Source organism: Symphalangus syndactylus, chromosome 7 (assembly GCF_028878055.3).
Source record: "Symphalangus syndactylus isolate Jambi chromosome 7, NHGRI_mSymSyn1-v2.1_pri, whole genome shotgun sequence".
Lineage (NCBI taxonomy): Eukaryota > Metazoa > Chordata > Mammalia > Primates > Hylobatidae > Symphalangus > Symphalangus syndactylus.
Window position 1 is genome coordinate 98,533,663 of NC_072429.2, and position 23,484 is coordinate 98,557,146.

General features: G+C 38.9%; 1 protein-coding gene across 17 annotated transcripts in view; it reads left to right on the forward strand.

The window, feature by feature from the left end:
• The window catches only part of VPS13B (vacuolar protein sorting 13 homolog B), an 897,698-nt gene that overhangs the window by 821,145 nt on the left and 53,069 nt on the right, over window positions 1-23,484 (forward strand). For all 17 annotated transcript variants that reach the window (XM_063642860.1, XM_055286878.2, XM_063642862.1 and 14 more), the window contains exons 44-51: window positions 1,945-2,100; window positions 10,092-10,355; window positions 11,003-11,086; window positions 11,265-11,440; window positions 11,948-12,118; window positions 12,457-12,658; window positions 13,789-13,977; window positions 16,378-16,524. In XM_063642860.1, coding sequence (XP_063498930.1) covers window positions 1,945-2,100; window positions 10,092-10,355; window positions 11,003-11,086; window positions 11,265-11,440; window positions 11,948-12,118; window positions 12,457-12,658; window positions 13,789-13,977; window positions 16,378-16,524 — 1,389 coding nt within the window. The remainder of the gene's footprint in view (window positions 1-1,944; window positions 2,101-10,091; window positions 10,356-11,002; window positions 11,087-11,264; window positions 11,441-11,947; window positions 12,119-12,456; window positions 12,659-13,788; window positions 13,978-16,377; window positions 16,525-23,484) is intronic.

Below are 23,484 nucleotides of genomic sequence, written 5' to 3' on the forward strand. Positions count from 1 at the left end.
TGATCTTAAGTACCTTGCCTCATTATTTTTTTTTTGTCATTTCCAGCTACTAGTCTGTCCAAAGAAAACAACTTTCTTATTTCTTTTAGTTTTGTGTGTACCCTTAGCTTGATTCCCAGTTGCTGCTATAAAAAACTGAAAGGGTTCCAAACACTGCTATTTTTCTTTTTTTCTCTGTTACTAATATTTAAACATCAAAGATATTCTGGTACTTTTATGTTGTAGAGTGTATATAAGACCATATTTTCCCTAAAGGTATTTGCTATCCAGGGTGTGTTTGTGTGTGTGTGTGTGTGTGTGTGTGTGTATGCACGCACGTGTGTTTTCTCAGCTGTTAGCCTTTTTTAGAAATCACCTAACTGATAGCATTTTCCTATCACAAGATCACTGGCAGTGCGTGGAGGAAGAACTTGAGTGAGGCCATATTAACAGCAGGGAGATGAGTTAGGAGATTTTTTAAAATAATATATTCAGATTTTTTTTTAAAGCCCTATCTTAACATCGAAAACGTATGTTGTGATGACCTTGGGAATTTTTTAAATTTAAGCGTGTTATCAGGACTCCTCCCAAGGCTGAAACTAAAAACTAACCTGCTTCCACCAAGACATTTAATATTATGGCAATTTAAGTATTTATTATTAGGGCCTTTTATGATGGTCTTACAGGAGGTTTTCAAAGTTTTATTCTGTCTACTAATTGGGAGTTTTTCATGAGATTTACCTTTGGTTAGCTCTGTTAAAAAATTATATGTGATATGAAAGAAAGCTTTAAATTGTTTGCATATGATATAAATATATTTTTCTTAAAATATCAGTTTTTGCCCAGGCACAATGGCTCACGCCTGTAATCCTAGCACTTTGGGAGGACGAGGCAAGCGATCATGAGGTCAAGAGTTTGAGACCAGCCTGGCCAACATGGTGAAACCCTGTCTCTACTAAACATGCAAAAATTAGCTGGGGTGATGGCAGGCATCTGTAATCCCAGCTACTCGGGAGGCTGAGGCAGGAGAATCGCTTGAACCCGGGAGGTGGAGGTTGCAGTGAGCTGAGATCGTGTCACTGCACTCCAGCCTGGCAACAGAGCGAGACTCAAAAAAACAGTCAGTTTTCTTTGCTTGTACTTACAAATCATAGAACATTGTTTTCATTTAAACCTGTTTCCTACAAAAGTACTAATTATTATGTATTTTTTTGGAACACTCATATAGTTAAACTGATTTTCTTAGCTGCAGTTAGTGGGTAACAGTAGAAATAGGACATATATGACCCCAAAACAAATCCAAACATGACCAGACGTGGCAATGCTACATGAATAAATATAAATATGTGTCAGGAGACTCAATTGGTAAATGTTACAATAAGTACATAACAAAAAAAAAGAACAAATACATCATATCTTAACATTTAAAATGTTGACGGTATTTCTAATTTGATATATCTGTGATCTCATAAGGAAAGTATATTAAATGAATTGCATCTTCAAACTGCTATTTTGTTCTTTATCAAAAGAAAAAAGGTATGGCAATTTATGGTTAAAAAAAAAACCACAAACCAAATTTAGCTTTAATTACTGCCTAGCCATAAGAAGGAAAAAACTAGCAGCCAATACCAAGGTTCTTTGATCTCACACTTCAACCTTTTTGTCCTCCAGATGAATGAAATGATCTTTTCTCAAATGTTCAGCAGGCCTTTTACCATTTGATAGGAAAATTATTTTTAAGAAGGTTTAAAATGTGATCTGAAAAACCACATTGACTCTATGTGGCATATTTGCTATTCTTAGCCTGGTGGAATAAGTTGGAAGTGGATGAATAATGCAGGTTAGAAAGAAAACAGATGCGAAATATTACAAATGGAAAGGTTTTCCAGCAATGAGACTTTCATTTTAGGACTAGGTTTTTGTTGGCACGTTTGGCATTATGACGATTATTGTTTTTTTCTCCAGCTGTTACACATCTGTATTGAAGGTTGGGGCAACTGGCGTTGGTCAGAGCCTTTCAATGTGGACCATGCCGGGACTTTTATTAGAACAATTCAGTACAGGGGTCGAACTGCTTCTCTCATCATCAAGGTTCAGCAACTCAATGGAGTACAAAAACAGGTAAGTTTCTTTGTGTTCATGACCCAGACACCTCTTAATTATTCAGTGTAATGGAGATGAAAATAATATATTTTTTTAAATCACAGTGGTTATGCCTAGTTATATCTACTACTACCATGCATGTGAGCATTTAATAAATGCTTATCTATGATCCTGACAATGATGATGGCTTCAAACCCTTTGTCCCACTTCTTTTACAAGAGCTGCTAACGAGCAGTAAAATTTACTGATTTTAGTTTCACCTCTTCTCCCTGTCACCACCTACCTTCTGGTGGAGGTGCTAATGAGCTGTGAAATAGCCAAAAGTCCTTTATGGAAAAGGAAAAGAAGCAAAGAGTAGTGGGAACCCTGGATAATCCACCAGCGGATAACCAAGAGTTGGTTCTCATGCACGTGAGAATGATCTGTAAGGAAGTGCTGTGATACTCTCCCATGACAGAGTGGGCCTGGGTCTCCAGCAAGCTTTTCTTTTCCTAGGAGTTAATATTAACTGCAGTAAAAATTCACTGCAGCCTAACTCTTGGCATATAAAACCTTAGCTCTCAGCACATATTTTTACGTATTTTATAAAACTTCCTTTTGGCTGTTTTTGAAGTTCTAAGACTGCAAAGGGAAAAAAGTATCTGACACTTTCTTTGTGTTCTTAAGATGTGAAAATGTGGTTTCTAAAAGATGTTTTTCAAGCACGGAGCATATGACAAGAGTAGAAAGAAAAAAAGGAAGTATTAAAATCTGAAAACTGGCTTCACTGCACACATAATAACTGGATTTGTCGTTAGAGTTTCAACATATACATCTACATCTGGATTGTAACAGTCTACCCAGAGCTTTTGTGGGACATGATAGAAATAGCACTTAGTACCTGGAAAAGGGGAGCTTCCCCTGTGGAGCAGCAGGGGCTATTCTGTTGCTGCATGCCAAGGAGGAAGCAGGAAGCTACTAGCGAGATGAACAGTAGGACCCACACCATATGCATTCTTGGTCTGCACCTGATCAAGGAGCTGGACTTGATGATCTTATTATTGTGGGCCATGGAAATAAAAAGAGAATTCAACTCTAGCAGAGGAGTCTCAGAAAAGAAGCATGGAAGACTCTTCCCAATTACCTGAGCATTCCTCAGAATATTTATTGATTGCCTAAAGTGGAACAAAGTAAAATGGAAAACACCAAGTATGTGAAACAATCTTTGCTTTTAAATTGCAATTTTATGTAAGCCCAACAATGTTTTCAACTGACAGTAAGTGTAAAGGGAGTTTAGAGGTTTCACTGAGAAGATATGACATGAGCTGGGCTTTGGAAAATATGTGGAATTTGGATTAAGAGAGAGCATTCCAAGTAGACAGTATAGCATAAACGAAGAGACAAATGTGGGACAGATGAGTCTTACTGAAGGATTCCTGCAGCGACCAGCCTACTAGTGTGAGCATTGAGCCAAAGAGAACAAGGAGTGTCACTAACTCCCATCTGCCCTCAGAACACTCTTACATGAATTTGCTGTCAATGAATATCTGCCCAGTAAGTATATACTGGTTTTCTGATTCTGTCACTCATGGTCTCAGGAATGTCTTATCCACCTTCCCATTCAGTAATATGTCTGAGAAAAGGTCATCCAGCCTCTTTGAATAGTTCAGATGACAAGAGGCTCATTCCCTCACACAGCAGCCCTTTCTGTTGGCTACTACCAGCTAAGTTTTCTTCCTGATTTTGAACCAAAAATCTTTTACCATTCCACTACCTTTCCCCATTTCCTAGAACTACAAGGCATATACGAGCGCAAAACTTGTTGTGAGGACTCCACAAGTCACCTCTCCTCTACATTATAGCCCTTCAAAAACATAAGAGAAGCTATTGTGTTTTTCCTTGGTTTTCTTCTCTCTAGGCCTTCTCAAATTTGAGTGTGCATCAGAATCCCCTGGAGGGCTTGTTAAAACACAGATTGCTGGGTCCCAACCCCAGAGTTTCAGATTGGGTGTGGCCTGTAATTTGCATTTCTAACAAGTTCCCAGGTGCTGCTGATGCTGCTGGTCCAGGGACCACAATTTGACTACTATAGCTCCAGTCTAAACTTTCCCAAATGGTTCAGCTCATTTTAGTGTGGCTGCTAGGACATTTATCAATTACCGAAATGGCAGGGTCCCTCCATAGAGAAATGGTTTTAATGGTATGTCCTCGTAGTCAAGATCATAGGCAACTTGGCTGTATCTGCTTGCTAGCTGTGTGATCTTCAGCAAGTCATTTAAACTCTGAATCAATTTCCTCATCTGTAAAATTGGGATAGTAATAGTGCCTTCCTCAGGAAGTTAGTGTGAGGATTAACTGAGTTTGTGTATGTAAAATGCTTACAACATGCCTGCCCTCCTGCCATAGCCCAATATACCATATTTAAAATTATTCTAATGAAATGTTATCAGGCATGAGTAACACTAGTTGGACGGTTTTGTATTATAACAATAGTGACTCATTCTTGTATAGATACTATATATTTTCAAGAAACAATGTTAAATTTCAGGGATAAATTAATACATACAGTGTTCCTGCACAAATATTACACAACACAATGGTATACCTACCAAATGTCATAAAAGTTGGTTATTTGAAAAATACATTTCTAAAAATGTCTGACAGTTTTACCTCTTCCCTGCCCCCTCACTCACTCAGATACACACACCCACAAGCAAAAATGTTAAATGTCTTTTTCAATTGGATTTCATTTTTGCTGTCAGGGTAGTTTAGCGTTCAGATTTGCTCTGGTTAAAGTACATCAGAGACATAGGATTTCCTCAATTGGCAAGGTTAGGAAGGAAGAAGGGAACCAAGCTTCAGAAGAACTTTGTGGATTCTTGTCTCCCTCACATCTTGGCTTCTTTCCTTCTATCCCACCTGGGCCTGGAAATTTGCAATAAACTGCAGCTGCCTAATTACCAGGGCCCATTTGGGGAGGTGAGTGTATGCAGATCCCTGATGTACCTTAACGCCCCCTGGATAATGGAGAATTGGCTAAAGCTCTTTTTTAACATTGATGCTGGGTTATCTGTGCTCTGCATTTCTTATACCCCTCTCATTTCCCCCAATTGAATGAAAATTGACCACAGAAAATTTTGTGGGAACTTTGTATGTTCTACAACTACTCATGTACACTTATTTGCTTCCATGTTTCCCATCCTTTTGTTGAAGAAACCTTTACTACTCTAAAATCTCAAATGTACACATGTATGTATGTAATAATGGTATCTTTATACACGTACTTTTAATCATGGTTAAGATATCATTTTCCAGTGCATCTGGTGCTCTGGAGTTATTCTTTAATATCACTATTCTTCTTGGCACTGATCTAATAAGAGTTCTGAAATCTGCTAAGTAAAATCATATGTGGAAATCTTCAACACACATCTTTGTGGCTTTGGGGAAGGAGGGGAATTAGTGTGAAACCTGGAAATGTGTATTAAAGAGAAACCGTGCATTTAAAAAAATTAAGTAGCTGTCTTCAACTGATAAATTAATCTTGAAATTCTAACCATAATTTTCAAAATAAAGGCATTGTAAGTTTTGCGACTTTGAAGAAAAACAGATAGAACTCTCCTGAACCTAACCCTGGAACAGCCGTGAAAGCACACTACTCCACTGAGTGACCATTTTTCGATTTTCCTTCATCTAAAGTAGCCTTCCCTCCCTGGCCACTTTTAAGAATGTTCTTTTTATCAAATTTGAAAGCCTATTTAACAGGCTTTTTAGTTGAAAATGAGACTATAAAAACCCACCAAGAGGATCTTTGTCTTTAAACAAAGTGAGTCCCAGATGGTTGTGGAGATTCTGTGGTTTCTCTGAGAGACAGCAAAATTCTCTTCTAAATCTCCTGGGGTCCAAAGGTTCTGAAGCAAGAGCCATGTGCATATATTGCCAGGCTTGGGCACATCAAGAATAACAGAGTTAAATAATGCTTCAGAGTTTTCAAATGTTTATTTCAAGTTAGGCAATGCTATGGCATCGTAAGACTTATCATGAGTGTCTAGTAACCCCTAGCATTTGCTAAAGAAAAGTTTGCTTCCTAATTTAGGATCATAGTTCAGTTGTCTTTTATGGTTTGTTATTGTGAAAGCATAGTTTTAAAAGATTATAATGGCTAGAGTATCAAGGGGAAATATAACAGTTAAGCACAGCTTGGTTTTACAGATGTGCTCCTTCTAAAGAAAATTCAAACAAGCAGATAGTTGAGAAATAAATGAGAAAAAGCTAAACCTCACCATTCAAATAATGCAAATTAAAACAACAATGACATTTAATTTTTGGTTCCTCAATCTAGCAGGTTTCTTTTGATTAAATAATAGTTCATCCCAGCGTAGTGGCTCATGCCTATGATCCCAGCACTTTGGGAGCCTGAGGCAGGAGAATCACTTGAGCCCAGGGGTTTGAGACCAGCCTGGTCAACATAGCAAGACCCTATCTCTACAAAAAATAAAATAAAATACATTAGCCAGGCATGGTGGCATGTGCCTGTAGTCCAAGCTACTTAGGAGGCTGAGGCAAGAAGATCCCTTGAGCCCAGGAGTTCAAGGCTGCAGTGAGCTGAAATCTTGCCACTGCATTCCACCTTGGGTGACAGAGCAAGACCCCCATCAAAAAATAGTGATAATATTTTTAGTGTAATTTATTGGTGTAAATAATAGTTCATTAAAATTGATGGTTACAGAGAACTCTTGATGACATAGGAAAATGTATCAATTAGGACGCTTTCAGTTTGAAGTTACACAATATGCTTGTTAATCTTCATAGCAAGTTAATGAGGCAGATACTATTCTATGTTTATTGTTTCACATAACGAGGAGGAAGAAGGCTGGTTCAGTATTGGCTAAGCAACCCAGTGTTGTATTTGCTTCTCTGTCAGCCTCTTAGATTTGCCTGCCTGGTCTCAGATGGCATTAAAGCTGGATACATCCTCTGATGACAGCTTCTGTGACACAAAAGGGCTTCTCTTCTCAAACTGTCTCCCTTATTATCAAGGAGTAATATCTTTCCTAGAGCCTTTTACCAGTCTTCCCTTCTCATATTATTAGCCAAAACAGAGTTCCATGTTTACCCTGATCAATGGCAAAAGGAGAATGGAATTAACAGGATTGGCTTGTACCAATCATGATACAGCCACTGGAGGCCAAGGGAGGTGTCTACCTTCCCTGAGTACTTTGCTGCCTTTTGATACCTAACCAAATCAAGTGAGGGTTTTTAACAATAAGAGGAAAGGAGAGAACAGCTATTGGGAAGAGAAGCAATGGTGTCTGACACATTTGTGTTATAAAGAGCAGCCCTTACTTTCTTTTTTATGGTTTCTAACTTTTCTTAATGAGTAGATATTAATTTTATGAGAGACAGACTATCAGGGTGATGGTCAACAAACTCTGGGCCAGACTTACTGGGTAACACCAAGCAAGTTATTAAATATCTCTGTTAAATTTTCTCTCTGTTAAGATGGGGAGTCATAGTAGCACCTACTTTATAAGGTTGCTGTGAGAATGTGTTCTTCAGAAAAACAGCACTGATGAGGGGGTGTGTGTGTGCACACCCATGCATGCACACATGTACATGCATGGGTGTGTGGAAAAAGAATGATTTATTATAAATCGACTCATGATTATGAAACGACATAATCTTAGAGAAGTCCCAAGATCTGCAGTCAGCAAGCTGCAGACCCAGGAGAGCCAATGTGTAGCTCCCATCTGATTACAAAGGCCAGAGAACCAGGAGAGCCAATAGTGTAAGTTCCAGTCCAAAGTCTGGCAAGTTCAAGACCCAAGAAGAGCTGATGCTTCATTCCAAGTCCAAAGGCCAGAAAAGACCAATGCCCTAGCTCAAGCAGTCAGGCGAAATGAGTTTCCTCTTACTTAGCCTTTTCCTTAGATTGGGTCTTCATTTGGTTGGATGATGCCCACCCATGTTGGGGAAGACAATCTGCTTTACTCAGTCTACCAATTCAAATGTTCATCTCGCTCAGAAACACCCTCACGTATACACCCAGAATAATGTTTGACTAAATGTCTGCTCATACCATGACCCAGTCAAGTTGACATATTAAAATTAAACATCATATGCTTAGACTTCTACATATACTGTGTATGTGTGTGTGTGTTATGCTGGAAAAATAGTACAAATAGGAAATTCAGTATGTGAAAGTCCTATTTTCTCCAATCATGGTGAATATTCATATTACGGAAGGATTTGCTTTGTGAAAGAATTCACCACCGTATTAAATTTTGCATTATCTTTTCAATTTCAACCAATTTAAGAAAACATTTGTTTTTTGTAGTGATAGGGTCTTGCTCTGTCACCCAGGATGGAGTACAGTGGCACAATTATAATTCACTGCAGCCTTGAACTCCTGAGCTCAAGTGATACTCCTGCCTCAGTCTCCCAAGTAGCTGTGACTACAGGCATACACCACCATACCTAGCTAATTTTTAAATTTTTTGTATATATGGGATCTTGCCATGTTGCCCAGGCTAGTCTCGAACTCCTAACCTTGACCTCTACCAGGCCCCCATTTGTTTTCTCTCTCTCTCTTTCTCTCTCTGTCTCTTTTTTTTTTTTTTAAGACGGAGTTTTACTCCTGTTGCCCAGGCTGGAGTGCAATGGCGTGATCTCGGCTCACCACAACCTCCACCTCCCAGGTTCAAGCGATTCTCCTGCCTCAGCCTCCCAAGTAGCTGGGATTACAGGCATGTGCCACCATGCCCAGCTAATTTTGTATTTTTAGTAGAGACAGGGTTTCTCCATGTTGGTCAGGCTGGTCTCGAACTCCCAACCTTAGGTGATCCACCTGCCTTGGCCTCCCAAACTGCTGGGATTATAGGCGTGAACCACTGCACCTGGCCAAGGCCCCCATTTCTTAATACCTACTATGAACTATACTCTCTTACCTGGGTGTAAAGTTGAATAACCCATAGGTTTAGTGGATAAATCTGTGTGTTTATAAAGATAAAACTTATGCAGTTTAGGCCAGGCACAGTAGCTCATGCTTGTAATCCCAGCATTTTGGGAGGCTGGGGTGTGAAGATTACTTGAGCTCAGGAGTTTGAGACCAGCCTAGGCAACACTGTGAAACCCCATCCTACAAAAAGCACAAAAGTTAGCCAGGTGGGGTGGTGCATTCCCTGTAGACCCAGCTACTCCAGAGGCTGAGGTGGGAGGATTGCTTGAGCCTGGGAGATTGAGACTGCAGTGAGCTGTGATCATGCCACTACATTCCAGCCTGGGCAAAAGAGCAAGACCCTGTCTAAAAAAACTAAATAAACTGAATAAAATAAAAAAAATTAGATATCTGCATTAAAGATTTTGTATTCTGTTTATACAGAGATTTCTCACTAGATAAGAGTTCAATAAACCCTTGAAAATCAACTCCAAGGAATAGATTGATCACAATTGCCCTCTCAGTTACCAGAGCTAAATGATTTTCAATTCCCAGTCTTTTCCATTTCTACATCACTTGACAAGATTCACTGCCACCTCCTGGGCAGGCACTTCTCTTATGGCTTCAGCAAAACTACTATCCCCTGATTCACCTCTGTTCTCCTTCACCCCTTCTTCTCTGGCCCCATTTTCTAGCTTCTCACCCTGAGTCTGCCCCTGGAGTATTGGTCAGTTTCTGGGTTTGAGCTTCTACCCTCTCTTTCAGGTAAACTGTCTTCTGCTTGTGCATGTTTGCAAGGCTCTTCTTTCACTAATCATTATCTCCGCCTCCACATTTTCTCTGGCCAGCACCTGACCAGCATTTCTAATTGAGTACTGGACTCCTACATGTCTGTCCTTTAAATACTGCAAACTCAACATGGCCAAAGCAAAATTTCTTCTTGACTTCAAGTCTTTTTTCCTTCTTGTACTGTTTAAGCTAATTACTTCATTTTCTTTCCATTAACATCAACATAGTTTACTCTGTTTGAACGATAACATATTTCCAGTTAATGAAGTCTGAATTGATGAAGCCTTATATACTTACTGTCTTTTAGATTATCATCTGTGGAAGACAGATCATCTGTAGTTACTTGTCTCAAAGCATAGAACTAAAAGTCGTTCAGCATTACATTGGTCAAGATGGACAAGCTGTAGTTCGGGAACATTTTGACTGCCTCACAGCCAAACAGAAATTGCCTTCATACATACTAGAAAACAATGAACTGACGGAGCTGTGTGTGAAGGCCAAAGGAGATGAAGACTGGTCAAGAGATGTGTGCCTGGAATCCAAAGCCCCTGAGTACAGCATTGTCATTCAGGTTTGAAAAGAAGTTCAATCTAGAATAGAGCAGCTTTAACATTGAAATTTTCTCAAAATGTTCTTTACTTGTACAGCACTTAATTTATTAAAAAGTGATATATAAAAAAGGGGAGTGAAAGGCTTTGAATAGTACTTCTCAAACTGTTTCCTCCCCATCCCACAACAATACATTTGTATCAGTTCCAGTAGTTCTTTCAGCCAAGACTCTATCCCTCCCAGATGCAAGTGATATCTTGAAAAAGATTCTGCTGCCCCAGGGTTAGGGGTAGGGTGGAACTGTGAGGGTGGTATCCTCCTCACTTAAGAATCTTTGTGATGGTCTGTTACTTTATCTCTTCCTCAATCTTTACCATCATCACTTTCATTCCCATAAAGGATAAATTCTCTTTCATTTTGCCACTTAGTCTTATATCTCTCCTTATGCAAATCTCTTTGTCTTTATGGAAAGAGTTGGCCCCGTTGACTCACTGCACATTTGCTTTCTGCCATAATGAAGTCTGTTTTTGCTTAGTTTTTTTTAATAATGGCTTTTTCCCTAAACTTTAAACTCTTTTTAATCTTCCAAACTGATGTATCTGTGCCTTATTTTGATTAATTAGTAAACTGCTTAGTATTCAATAGGACCCTTTTCTATTTCATGTGCAGGTGCCATCTTCAAACAGTTCCATTATTTATGTCTGGTGCACAGTTTTGACTTTAGAACCCAACTCTCAAGTGCAACAACGAATGGTGAGTGCTTTCCCAATCCTAAAATATGGTATATGACTCTGACCTTTCCTGTTCTGAAATAAATTAAGGTCAGAGTGACCCAGGGAAGAGATTTATTACAAGTTTGTTTCAGCATCAAACAGCTGGAATACTGCAACAAAGCAAATATGAAAGTTGTTCTATCCTTTTATTTTTATAGATTGTGTTCAGCCCTCTTTTTATCATGAGGAGTCATCTTCCAGACCCCATTATCATACATTTGGAGAAAAGGAGTCTGGGATTGAGTGAAACACAAATTATTCCAGGAAAAGGGCAGGAAAAACCACTGCAAAACATAGAACCTGACCTTGTACATCACCTGACATTCCAAGCAAGGTACTAGAAAAATCCTTCCATACATTTTCCTAGGAGAAATTAAGTAGAAAAGTAACCTTGCACTGGGGAGGGTGGGGGGTGGGTAGGGAGATGAGAGTGGAGGGAGTTTTTTGCATGATTTCTTATCTTATGAGAATGTTATTTTAAAATTGCCCTGCCTAGTGATCTCTTATTCTCATCTGTAGTTTTAGATAAAAATCAGCCTTTCTCATTAAGCTTAGAAATAACCAACAGGGATCATCAGAACTTTTAATTTAATTTAGATTTCATTGGCACATGACTTCTGTGGTGAAAGAAGATGTGAATAGAGATCAACACCCAGGAATTGAGGGGTGGGGGAAGAAAGAGGAAAAGCCAGGGCCCAGATCATCCATACACTGTCCCATAAATGGACTCTATCTACCAAAAAGGTGTTGGCCTATAATACATCTGTAGTTAGATATTTTTCAATAAATTGTGTACCACTTTAGAAATCTGATATTCTTGGTTTTTATTTCAATTTCCTAGAGAAGAATATGATCCTTCAGATTGTGCAGTTCCCATCTCAACATCCCTCATTAAGCAAATAGCCACTAAGGTACACCCTGGAGGCACAGTTAATCAGATCCTTGACGAATTCTATGGGCCAGAAAAGTTGCTTCAACCCATATGGCCCTATAATAAGAAGGATTCTGAAAGGTAATATTCTTCAGTGATCTTTTTCTACAAAAATTGCTCAACATTAACAAATGATCATTCACAAAAATATTAAATACCATAAGTGGTGTGTGCATGTATCTGTCAGATTCTTACCTTTTATCATCTAGTAGGTGTATTTTGTAGATTTCTTTATTCATGATCTAGATCATAATTGCATGAAAAGTTGCTTTCTCCTGCATGCAAATTTAGCATTGAAAGATTCTGGTATGAGGAAGTATCATGCAGGAGCATGGTGTGTTTGGAATTTTTAAACGTATTTCACAAATATTAAAGTTACCATATTTCATTGAGTCTCTTGGATGTGGTTTTTGCAACAGGAATGAACAGCTAAGTCAGTGGGATAGCCCAATGCGAGTGAAGCTGTCAATCTGGAAGCCATATGTTAGAACTTTGTTGATAGAACTTCTGCCCTGGGCCCTGCTTATCAATGAATCCAAATGGGACCTCTGGCTATTTGAAGGAGAGAAAATTGTTCTACAGGTTCCTGCTGGCAAAATTATTATTCCTCCTAATTTTCAGGTACTGTAACTTTTTTAACTAATATGAATTCTTCTCTCTCAACAAGTAGATTTTATTGTAAAGTTGCGTTTATGATCTTAACAGAATGAATCAGTTGTGAAAAATTCTTAGATGCATATGTAAGAGGTATGGAATGTTCTTTGATATTCAAGGACTTTTCTGATGTCTTTTTTTTAACCATCAACACTATTGGTGCTTGAGTTACCATTAAATTTGATAACTTGGATTAGTTACATTCTCATTTCCATTGGTATAGGATATTTGACAAGTATTTGGGCTGGTCTAGTATATATTAAGGAAATAGAGCCATCATGTGTGCTTATCCATACCCTAGGTACTCTTTGCTGTTCTTCTGGAAATTCTCTGCAGTCTGCAAGATATTGAGGATTTCAGAGCAACTGTTTTTGTCAGGGACCCTTTTCCTTTATAAGTGGACTTGGATGTTCATAATTATGGATGTCCACCCAGTTGATTATAACAATGTGGAATGATTACTGACACAGAGAGAAACCTAATTGCAAACCAAAATATCACAGGAAGATTTTATATTCTGTCACAAAACCTTCTTTATAAGGCTAGTCTGTTTCAGGAAGACACACAAATCTATAAAAAAAAATAGAGTAAAAGTGACTCCTAAATAAAATGTCTTTCTGATAGAGAACAATTTCAGAATCCTTTTTGGAGCTCCAGGTCATAAACATCTTTATTTAATTGAATTTTTTCTTTTTTCTGTAAAATAATCAGATGATGTTACCTTATGGAATTGGAATGTTGACCTGTGTGGACCTAATGTTGCATATTATTCTCTTGTCAAATGAGATGAAACCTTCAGTTTTTGAAGTCTTTGGTATTTACAGGGTAGTCACTGTTTGGGTTTGGTTTTCCCCTCCCTTCCGTAAATACGAATTCCATTGTGAGTAAAAAAAAAAAAAATACATTGGGAGCCAAAATAAAATGTACGTTGCCATTACAAAACACACACACACACACACACACACACACACACCATGGAGGGATATTTGGTTACCTTAGTAGACCTATTATATAATATTTAAAAAAATCCTGAGGATTGAAGTAAAAAATATCAAAGGTAAGAAAATTACCTTATAATTGAGGCATTATTTTTCCAGGAAGCTTTTCAAATTGGAATATACTGGGCAAATACAAACACTGTGCACAAGTCAGTAGCAATTAAACTGGTCCATAACCTGACATCTCCAAAGTGGAAGGATGGAGGTAATGGTGAAGTTGTGACACTGGATGAAGAAGCATTTGTTGATACTGAAATAAGACTTGGTGCTTTTCCAGGACATCAGAAGGTAAGATCAAAGTCTATGTGGCTGGGAGGAAATAACATGCCATCCCCTTAACCTGTCTAAAATGAATCTGCCTTTTTCTTTTTAATACCTTTTTCATATTACTTATTCTAAACAATTTATAACAGTACATTTGATTTCTTAACTTCTTAGACCTCTCTGCTTTACAGTGCTTTTTTTTCTTTACCAGTGATAAAAGCTGTGTCACATAATTTATCCAATAATTGTTCTATTTCAGAATACTCAGCAGTAACTTGATTTATAGTATGTGGGGAGAAAATGAACTTACACTCCAAAATATCCACAAATTGTACTTGGCCTCCTTCTTTAGAGCAGAAAGTAGCGTCACTAATATTCTGAGCATAGAGTGAAAGGACAAAGGCTCCTCCTGCAGCAAAGGTTGTGTTTCTGGAAAGGACATCCTGAGCAAAATTATGTGGATCAATTCTAATTCTCTCCTAGAACCACTGTTATATGAGGAAGTTATATTCTTGAACAGTGGACTGGTGTCCATGTTTTTAGAGATGGATACAAAAAACATAAGTCATTTAAATATAAATGGTATGTGCTTTTCAGCATAAATCTAAAGTCTATGAAAACAATTAGCTGAATAATATAACTAATCACATTATGTATGAAAGTACAATATCATAGTGTACCATGCAGAAGTTTTATGCTGTACTTGTAATATCATCATTATTTTAGCTGTCCCAAATTAGAAAATGAAGGGATACTTCATCAGAGTAGTAGAATTCAGATTGACCTTTTTCAGGGGAGAAGTTAGATTTTTGACAGGTGTCTTTGAAAAGTCTTTTGAGAAAAGTTAGGGTCATTTGGTGACTTTAAAAAAAATAAAAAAAGTTAGGGTCATTTGGTGACTTTTAAAAATTTCCCTGATACAAAGAAATTGGTCTTTCTTCAGCATTCAAGGCTGGTATCCATTTCCTCAAAGTTGTCTGGGCAACACATGTTTATGCTCTGACGGCCAAAGTATTGTAACATGGGTGTAAATGGCAAAGAGCTGTAAGCATGAATCACCCAAAGTTGAGTAGTTGTAAGTTGAGAACTACCATCAAAACCTGGAAAAAATGTTATAATATTCAGTCAACACCCAATACCTCTAGCACCTAACAAAGTAGCCACGGCAAGTGTTGAATAAATGTTTGTGAATCAATGAATGTACTGTTGGAAAACATATTGGTGTCTCATTATGCTTTGGTAGTGACTCAGGACCTCTTTATACTCTTTTTAGTCTCAGGACCCCTTTATACTCTTAAAAATTATTGAGAACCCCCAAAGACCTTTTGTTTCTGTGGGTTATATCAATATTTACCAGATTAGAAATTAAAACAGAAACTTTTAAAACACAAGAATATACAAATATATATTCCATTAGCTATCACAGTAATAACATCAAATGTCACGTACCTCTGGAAAACTCCACTGTACGTTCATGAGAGAATTCAAGTGTAAAAGATTAATAGCATCTTACTATTATTATAAAAATAGTTTTGACCATGGGACCCCATGCCCAGAGATCCCCTGTGGGTCCCCAGACCACCCTTTGAAAACCAATGTTCTGATATTATTAACTAGATGGGTATGTTTAAGCAAGAAACATCTTCTCTGAGCATCAGTTCCTTATATAACATGATAAGGTAATGAAATGATAACATGTAGTGGTTAAGAGCAGCACCACAGAGCCAGACTGCATGGGTTCCAACCCCCTAGTTAGACCCTCTTCATCTTTGTGACCTTGGGGAAGTTACTTAACTTCTTTGTGCCTCACTTTCCTCTTCTATAAAATGGGGTTAATAATAGTAACTCTCCCATGTGTGTACTGTGAGGATTTTGTGAGTTAATATGTATACAGCACTTGAAACTAGTGGAACACAATATTGCAATATATGAAGGTCAACCCTTATTGTCTTCGTTGTCGTCATTACTGAAGTTCTCAGAACTCTCCTTGGTTCATCATAGGCATTAGTGAGGTAGCTGCTGGGAGACCAGGAGGAGGAGGAGGAGGAGGAGGAGGAGGGAGGCTGGATAGAATTCTGCCAAGTAAGATGAGTGGCATTTATTTACATATACATGCTTTCTAAATAAACACTTCATGAGGTTACTGGTAAAATAACCAGAAAACAAGTCTTTTATCTGTCACTACACAACAGCAGCAAAAGTAACGGGGCTGCTAAAGCACCATGTTTTAGGCTAAATACTGACAGGTGCCAGAACATTTCTGAGAATGAAAGGAACACCATTAAATATTCTCGGGAAAAAAAAAAGGTAAAATTGGTACTGTCCTGGCAGACAATTAGATAAAATAACCTTTTAGGAATACTCAAGAGATTTTGATATGCCTTACAGTATTGTCAAAATTATTTTTTCTCAATTATCTTGTAGTTATGTCAGTTCTGCATTTCCTCCATGGTACAGCAAGGTATACAAATTATTCAGATTGAAGACAAGACTACAATAATCAATAATACACCATATCAAATATTTTATAAACCACAGCTATCTGTCTCCAATCCCCATTCTGGAAAGGAGGTAAGCAAATCATAATATGATTCTTTTGTCTAAGTTTTGATAAAGAAACAATAAATAGGATCAACTTCTCTTTAACCTACAGCAAATGAAAAGCTAACCCTGAATGTAGGTAAAGAGAAATTCAGTTATTTTTCTTGTAATTAAAACCATGAATGTCATGGTCACTGCTTCCAAGGTAATTAATGAGCAGAAATCCTACCAAGAAGGTGGCCCTGACACACTGCTGGATTAGTCCTGCCTGTGCCCCATCTGCTCAGAGGCTCCAGCCCATCCTCTAGCATGCTCACTAGACTCCTACAAGCAGAGACATAGTCCTGAGGACTGGCTCCCGGGTCACATGGAAAAGCACATCTGTCTCACAGGCTGCAGTGCCTGGGGGAGCCATGCAGGCAAAAGGCTAGGGCCCACCTGAGCCGTGGATCTGCGAGCAGTGAGCTCTGTGGTTACGAGGAGAATAAATGTGGAAATGTACTAGCTCATTTATGTTAACATCTTGATGGCAGAATATATGGAAAATAAATCTAAGAATTTCAGTTCTTTGTACAATTAAAATGAACAGTTATATTTTAAGAGATTTTTTTTATCTCCATTGCATCTTAGATGTTTTCCTTTTTTTTAAATTATACTTTAAGTTCTGGGATACATGTGTAGAACATACAGGTTTGTTACATAGGTATACATGTGCCATTGCTGTACCCATCAACCTGTCATCTACATTAGGTATTTCTTTCTTCCCTTTCCTCCCGCCTCCTGACAGGCCCTGGTGTGTGATGTCCCCCCTCCTTGTGCCCATGTGTTCTGATTGTTCAACTCCCACTTATGAGTGAGAACATGTGGTGTTTGGTTTTCTGTTCCTGTGTTAGTTTGCTGAGAATGATGGTTTTCAGCTTCATCCACGTCCCTGCAAAGGACATGAACTCATTCTTTTTTATGTCTGTATAGTGTTCTATGCTGCATATGTGCCACATTTTCTTTATCCAGTCTATCATTGATGGGCATTTGGGTTGGTTCCAAGTCTTTGCTATTGTAAATAGTGCTGCAATAAACATACATGTGCATGTGTCTTTATAGTAGAATGATTTATATTCCTTTGGGTATATACCCAGTAATGGGATTGCTGGGTCAAATGGTATTTCTAGTTCTAGATCCTTGAGGAATTGCCACACTGTGTTCCAATGGTTGGTCTAATTTACACTTAGACAAACAGTGTAAACGCATTCCTATTTCTCCACAATCTCTCCAGCATCTGTTGTTTCCTGACTTTTTAATGATTGCCATTCTAACTGGTATGAGATGGTATCTCATTGTGGTTTTTTTTTTTTTTTGAGATGGAGTCTCGCTCTGTCGCCCAGGCTGGAGTGCAGTGGCGCGATCTCGGCTCACTGCAAGCTCCGCCTCCTGGGTTCACGCCATTCTCCTGCCTCAGCCTCTCTGAGTAGCTGGGACTACAGGCGCCCGCCACGACGCCGGGCTAATTTTTTTGTATTTTTAGTAGAGACGGGGTTTCACCGTGGTCTCGATCTCCTGACCTCGTGATCCGCCCGCCTCGGCCTCCCAAAGTGCTGGGATTACAAGCGTGAGCCACCGCGCCCGGCCCTCATTGTGGTGTTGACTTGCATTTCTCTAATAACCAGTGATGATGAGCTTTTGTTCATGTTTATTGACCATGTAAATGTCTTCTTTTGAGAAGTGTCTGTTCATATCCTTTGCCCACATTCTGATGGGGTTGTTTGTTTTTTTCTTGTAAATTTGATTAAGTTTCTTGTAGATTCTGGATATTAGCCCTTTGTCAGATGGATAGATTGCAAAAATTTTCTGTCATTCTGTAGGTTGCCTGTTCATTCTGATGATAGTTTCTTTTGCTGTGCAGAAGCTCTTTAGTTTAATTAGATCCCATTTGTCAATTTTGGCTTTTGTTGCCATTGCTTTTGGTGTTTTAGTCATGAAGTCTTTGCCCATGCCTATGTCCTGAATGGTATTGCCTAGGTTTTCTTCTAGGGATTTTATGGTTTTAGGTCTTAGTTTAAATCTTTAAACCATCTTCAGTTAATTTTTATATAAGGTGTAAGGAAGGGATCCAGTTTCAGTTTTCTGCATATGGCTAGCGAGTTTTCCCAACACCATTTATTAAATAGAGAATCCTTTCCTCATTGCTAGTTTTTGTCATGTTTGTCAAAGATCAGATGGTTGTAGATGGGTGGTGTTATTTCTGAGGCCTCTGTTCTGTTCCATTGGTCTATCTCTCTGTTTTGGTACCAGTACCATGCTGTTTTGGTTACTGTAGCCTTGTAGTATAGTTTGAAGTCAGGTAGCGTGATGCCTCCAGCTTTGTTCTTTTTGCTTAGGATTGTCTTGGCTATGCATGCTTTTTTTTGGTTCTACATGAAGTTTAAAGTAGTTTTTTCTAATTCTGTGAAGAAAGTCAATGGTAGCGTGATGGGGATAGCATTGAATCTATAAATTACTTTGGGCAGTATGGCCATTTTCACGATACTGATTCTTCCTATCCATGAGCACGGAATGTTTTTCCATTTGTATGTGTCCTCTCCTATTTCCTTGAGCAGTGGTATATAGTTCTCCTTGAAGAGGTCCTTTACATCCCTTGTAAGTTGTATTCCTAGGTATTTTATTCTCTTTGTAGCAATTGTGAATGGGAGTTCACTCATGATTTGGTTCTTTGTCTGTTAATGGTGTATAGGAATGCTTGTGATTTTTGCACATTGATTTTGTATCCTGAGACTTTGCTGAAGTTGCTTATCAACTTAAGGAGATTTGGGCTGAGACAATGGGGTTTTCTAAATATACAATCATGCCATCTGCAAATAGAGACAATTTGACTTCCTCCCTTCCTATTTGAATACCCTTTATTTCTTTCTCTTGCCTGATTGCCCTGGCCAGAACTTCCAATACTGTGTTGAATAGGAGTGCTGAGAGAGGGCATCCTTGTCTCGTGATGGTTTTCAAAGGGAACGCTTCCAGCTTTTGCCCATTCAGTATGATGTTGGCTGTGGGTTTGTCATGAATAGCTCTTATTATTTTGAGATATGTTCCACCAATACCTAGTTTATTGAGTGTTTTTAGCATGAAGGGGTGTTGAATTTTATCAAAGGCCTTTTTTTTGCATCTATTGAGATAATCATGTGGTTTTGGTCATTGGTTCTGTTCATGTGATGGATTACATTTATTGATTTGTGTGTGTTGAACCAATCTTGCATCCCAGGGATGAAGTCGACTTGATCTTGGTGGATAAGATTTTTAATGTGTTGCTGGATTCGGTTTGCCAGTATTTTATTGAGGATTTTCGCATCAATGTTCATCAGGGATATTGGCCTGAAATTTTCTTTTTTTGTTGTGTCTTTGTCAGGTTTTGGTATCAGGATGATGGTGGCCTCATGAGACGAGTTAGGTAGGAGTCCCTCTTTTTCTATTGTTTGGAATAGTTTCAGAAGGAATGATACCACCTCCTCTTTGTACCTTTGGTAGAATTTGGCTGTGAATCTGTCTGGTCCTGGGCATTTTTGGTTGGTCAGCTATTAATTACTGTCTCTATTTCAGAACTTGTTATTGATCTATTCAGGGATTTGACTTCTTCCTGGTTTAGTCTTAGGAGGGTGTATGTGTCCATGCGTTCATCCATTTCTTCTAGATTTTCTAGTTTATTTGCATAGAGGTGTTTATAGTATTCTCTGATGGTAGTTTGTATTTCTGTGGGATCAGTGGTGAGCTCCTCTTTATCATTTTTTATTGTGTCTATTTGATTCTTCTCTCTTTTCTTCTTAATTGGTCTGGCTAGCAGTCTTATCTATTTCGTTGATCTTTTCAAAAAAAAAAAAAAAAAAGCAGCTCCTGGTTTCATTGATTTTTTGTTTTGTTTTGTTTTGAAGAGTTTATGTCTTTATCTCCTTCAGTTCTACTCTGATCTTAGTTATTTCTTGTCTTCTGCTAGCTTTTGAATTTGTTTGCTCTTGCTTCTCTAGTTCTGTTAACTGTGATGTTAGGGTGTCAATTTTAGATCTTTTCCACTTTTTCCTGTGGGCATTTGGTGCTATAAGTATCCCTCTAAACACTGCTTTAGCTGTGTCTCAGAGATTCTGGTATGTTGTGTCTTTGTTCTCATTGGTTTCAAAGAACTTATTTATTTCTGCCTTAATTTCATTAGTTACCCAGTAGTCATTCAGGAGCAAGTTGTTCTGTTTCCACGTAGTTGTGTGGATTTTAGTGAGTTTCTTAATCCTGAGTTCTAATTGCACTGTGGTCTGAGAGACTGTTTGTTATGATTTCTGTTCTTTTGTATTTGTTGAGTGTTTTACTTCCAATTATGCGGTCAATTTTAGAATAAGTGCTAGGTGGTGCTGAGAAGAATGTATATTCTGTTGATTTGGGGTGGAGAGTGCTGTAGATGTCTATTAGGTCCTCTTGGTCCAGAGCTGAGTTTAAGTCGTGAATATCCTTGTTAATTTTCTGTCTCGTTGAGCTAATATTGACAGTGGGTGTTAAAGTCTCCCACAATTATTGTGTGGGAGTCTAAGTCTATTTGTAGGTCTCTGAGAACTTGCTTTATGAATCTGGGTGCTCTTGTATTGGGTGCATATATATTTAGGATAGTTAGCTCTACTTACATTGATCCCTTTACCATTATGTAATGCCCTTCTTTGTCTTTTTTGATCTTTGTTGGTTTAAAGTCTGTTTTATCAGAGACTAGGATTACAACCCCTGCTTTTTTTTTTTTTTTTTTTTTTTTTTTTGCTTTCCATTTGCTTGGTAAATATTCCTCCATCTCTTTATTTTAAGCCTATGTGTGTTTTTGCACATGAGATGGGTCTCCTGAATACAGCACACTGATGGGTGTTGACTCTATCCAATTTGCCAGTCTGTGCCTTTTAGCCCATTTACATTTAAAGTTAATATTGTTATGTGTGAATTTGATCCTGTCATTATGATGCTAGCTGGTTATTTTGCCCATTAGTTGGTGCAGTTTTTTCATAGTGTTGATGGTCTTTACATTTTGGTTTGTTTTTGCAGTGACTGGTACCAGTTTTTCCTTTCCATATTTAGTGCTTCCTTCAGGAGCTCTTGTAAGGCAGGCCTGGTGGTGACAAAAATCCCTCAGCATTTGCTTGTCTGTAAAGGATTTTATTTCTCCTTCATTTACAAAGCTTAGTTTGGCTGGATATGAAATTCTGGATTGAAACATTTTCTTTGAGAATGTTGAATATTGGCCCCCACTCTCTTCTGGCTTGTAGAGTTTCTCTTGGCCAAGAGATCCACTGTTAGTCTGATGGGCTTCCCTTGTGGGTAACTGGATCTTTCTGTCTGGCTGCCCTTAACATTTTTTCCTTCATTTCAACCTTGGTGAATCTGACAATTATGTGTCTTGGGGTTGCTCTTCTTGAGGAGTATCTTTGTGGTGTTCTCTGTATTTCCGGAATTTGAATGTCAGCCTGTCTTGCTGGGTTGGGAAAGTTCACCTGGATAATATCCTGAAGTGTGTTTTCCAACTTGGTTCCATTCTCCCCGTCACTTTCAGGTATACCAATCAAATGTAGATTTGGTCTTTTCACATAGTCCCATATTTCTTGGAGGCTTTGTTCATTCCTTTTCATTCTTTTTTCTCTAATCTTATCTTCACGCTTTATTTCATTAAGTTGATCTTCAGTCTCTGATATCCTTTCTTCCACCTGATCAATTCGGCTATTGATACTTGTGTATGCTTCTCAAAGTTCTTATACTGTGTTTTTCAGCTCCATCAGGTCATTTATATTCTTCTCTAAACTGGTTATTCTAGTTAGCAATTCATGTAACCTTTCTTATCAAGGTTCTTAACTTCCTAGCATTGGGTTAGAGCATGATCCTTTACCTCAGAGGAGTTTATTACCCACCTTCTGAATCTACTTCTGTCAAACTCATTCTCCATCCAGTTTTGTTCCCTTGCTGGTGAGGAGTTGTGATCCTTTGGAGGAGAAGAGGCATTCTGGTTTTTGGAATCTTCAGCCTTTTTGTGCTGGTTTTTCCTCATCTTCATGGATTTATCTACCTTTGGTCTTTGATGCTGGTGACCTTCAGATGGAGTTTTTGCGTGGTTGTCCTTTTTTTTGATGTTGATGCTATTGCTTTCTGTTTGTTAGTTTTCCTTCTAACAATCAGGCCTCTCTTCTGTAGGTCTGCTAGAGTTTGCTGGGGGTCTACCCCAGACCCTGTTTGCCTGGGTATCACCAGCAGAGACTCTAGAACAGCAAAGATTGCTGCCTGCTCCTTCCTCTGGAAGCTTTATCCCAGAGGGGCACCCGCCAGATGCCAGTTGGAGCTCTCCTGTATGAGGTGTCTGTCAACCCCTGCTGGGAGGTGTCTCCCCATCAGGAGGCTCAGGGGTCAGGGACCCACTTGAGGAGGCAGTCTGTCCCTTTGCAGAGCTTCAGTACTGTGCTGGAAGATCCACTGCTCTCTTCAGAGCTGGCAGGCAGGAACGTTTAAGTCTGCTGAAGCTGTGCCCACAGCTGCCCCTTCCTCCAGGTGCTCTGTCCCAGGGAGATGGGAGTTTGATCTATAAGCCCCTGACTAGGGCTGCTGCCTTTCTTTCAGAGATGCCCTGCTCAAGGAGGAGGAATCTAGAGAGGCATTCTGGCTACAGCAGCTTTGTGGGGCTGTGGTGGGCTCTTCCCAGTCCAAACTTTCTAGAGGCTTTGTTTACACTGTGAGGGGGAAACTGCCTACTAAAAACTCAGTAATGGTGGATGCCCCTCCCCCCCACCAAGCTGGAGCATCCCAGGTCGACTTCAGACTGCTGTGCTGGCAGTGAGAATTTCAAGCCAGTGGATCTTAGCCTGCTGGGCTCCCTGGGGGTGGGATCTGCTGAGTAAGACCACTTGGCTCCATGGCTTCAGCCCCCTTTCCAGGAGGGTGAACGATTCTGTCTCGCTGGCATTCCAGGCGCCACTGGGATATGAAAAAAAACTCCTGCAG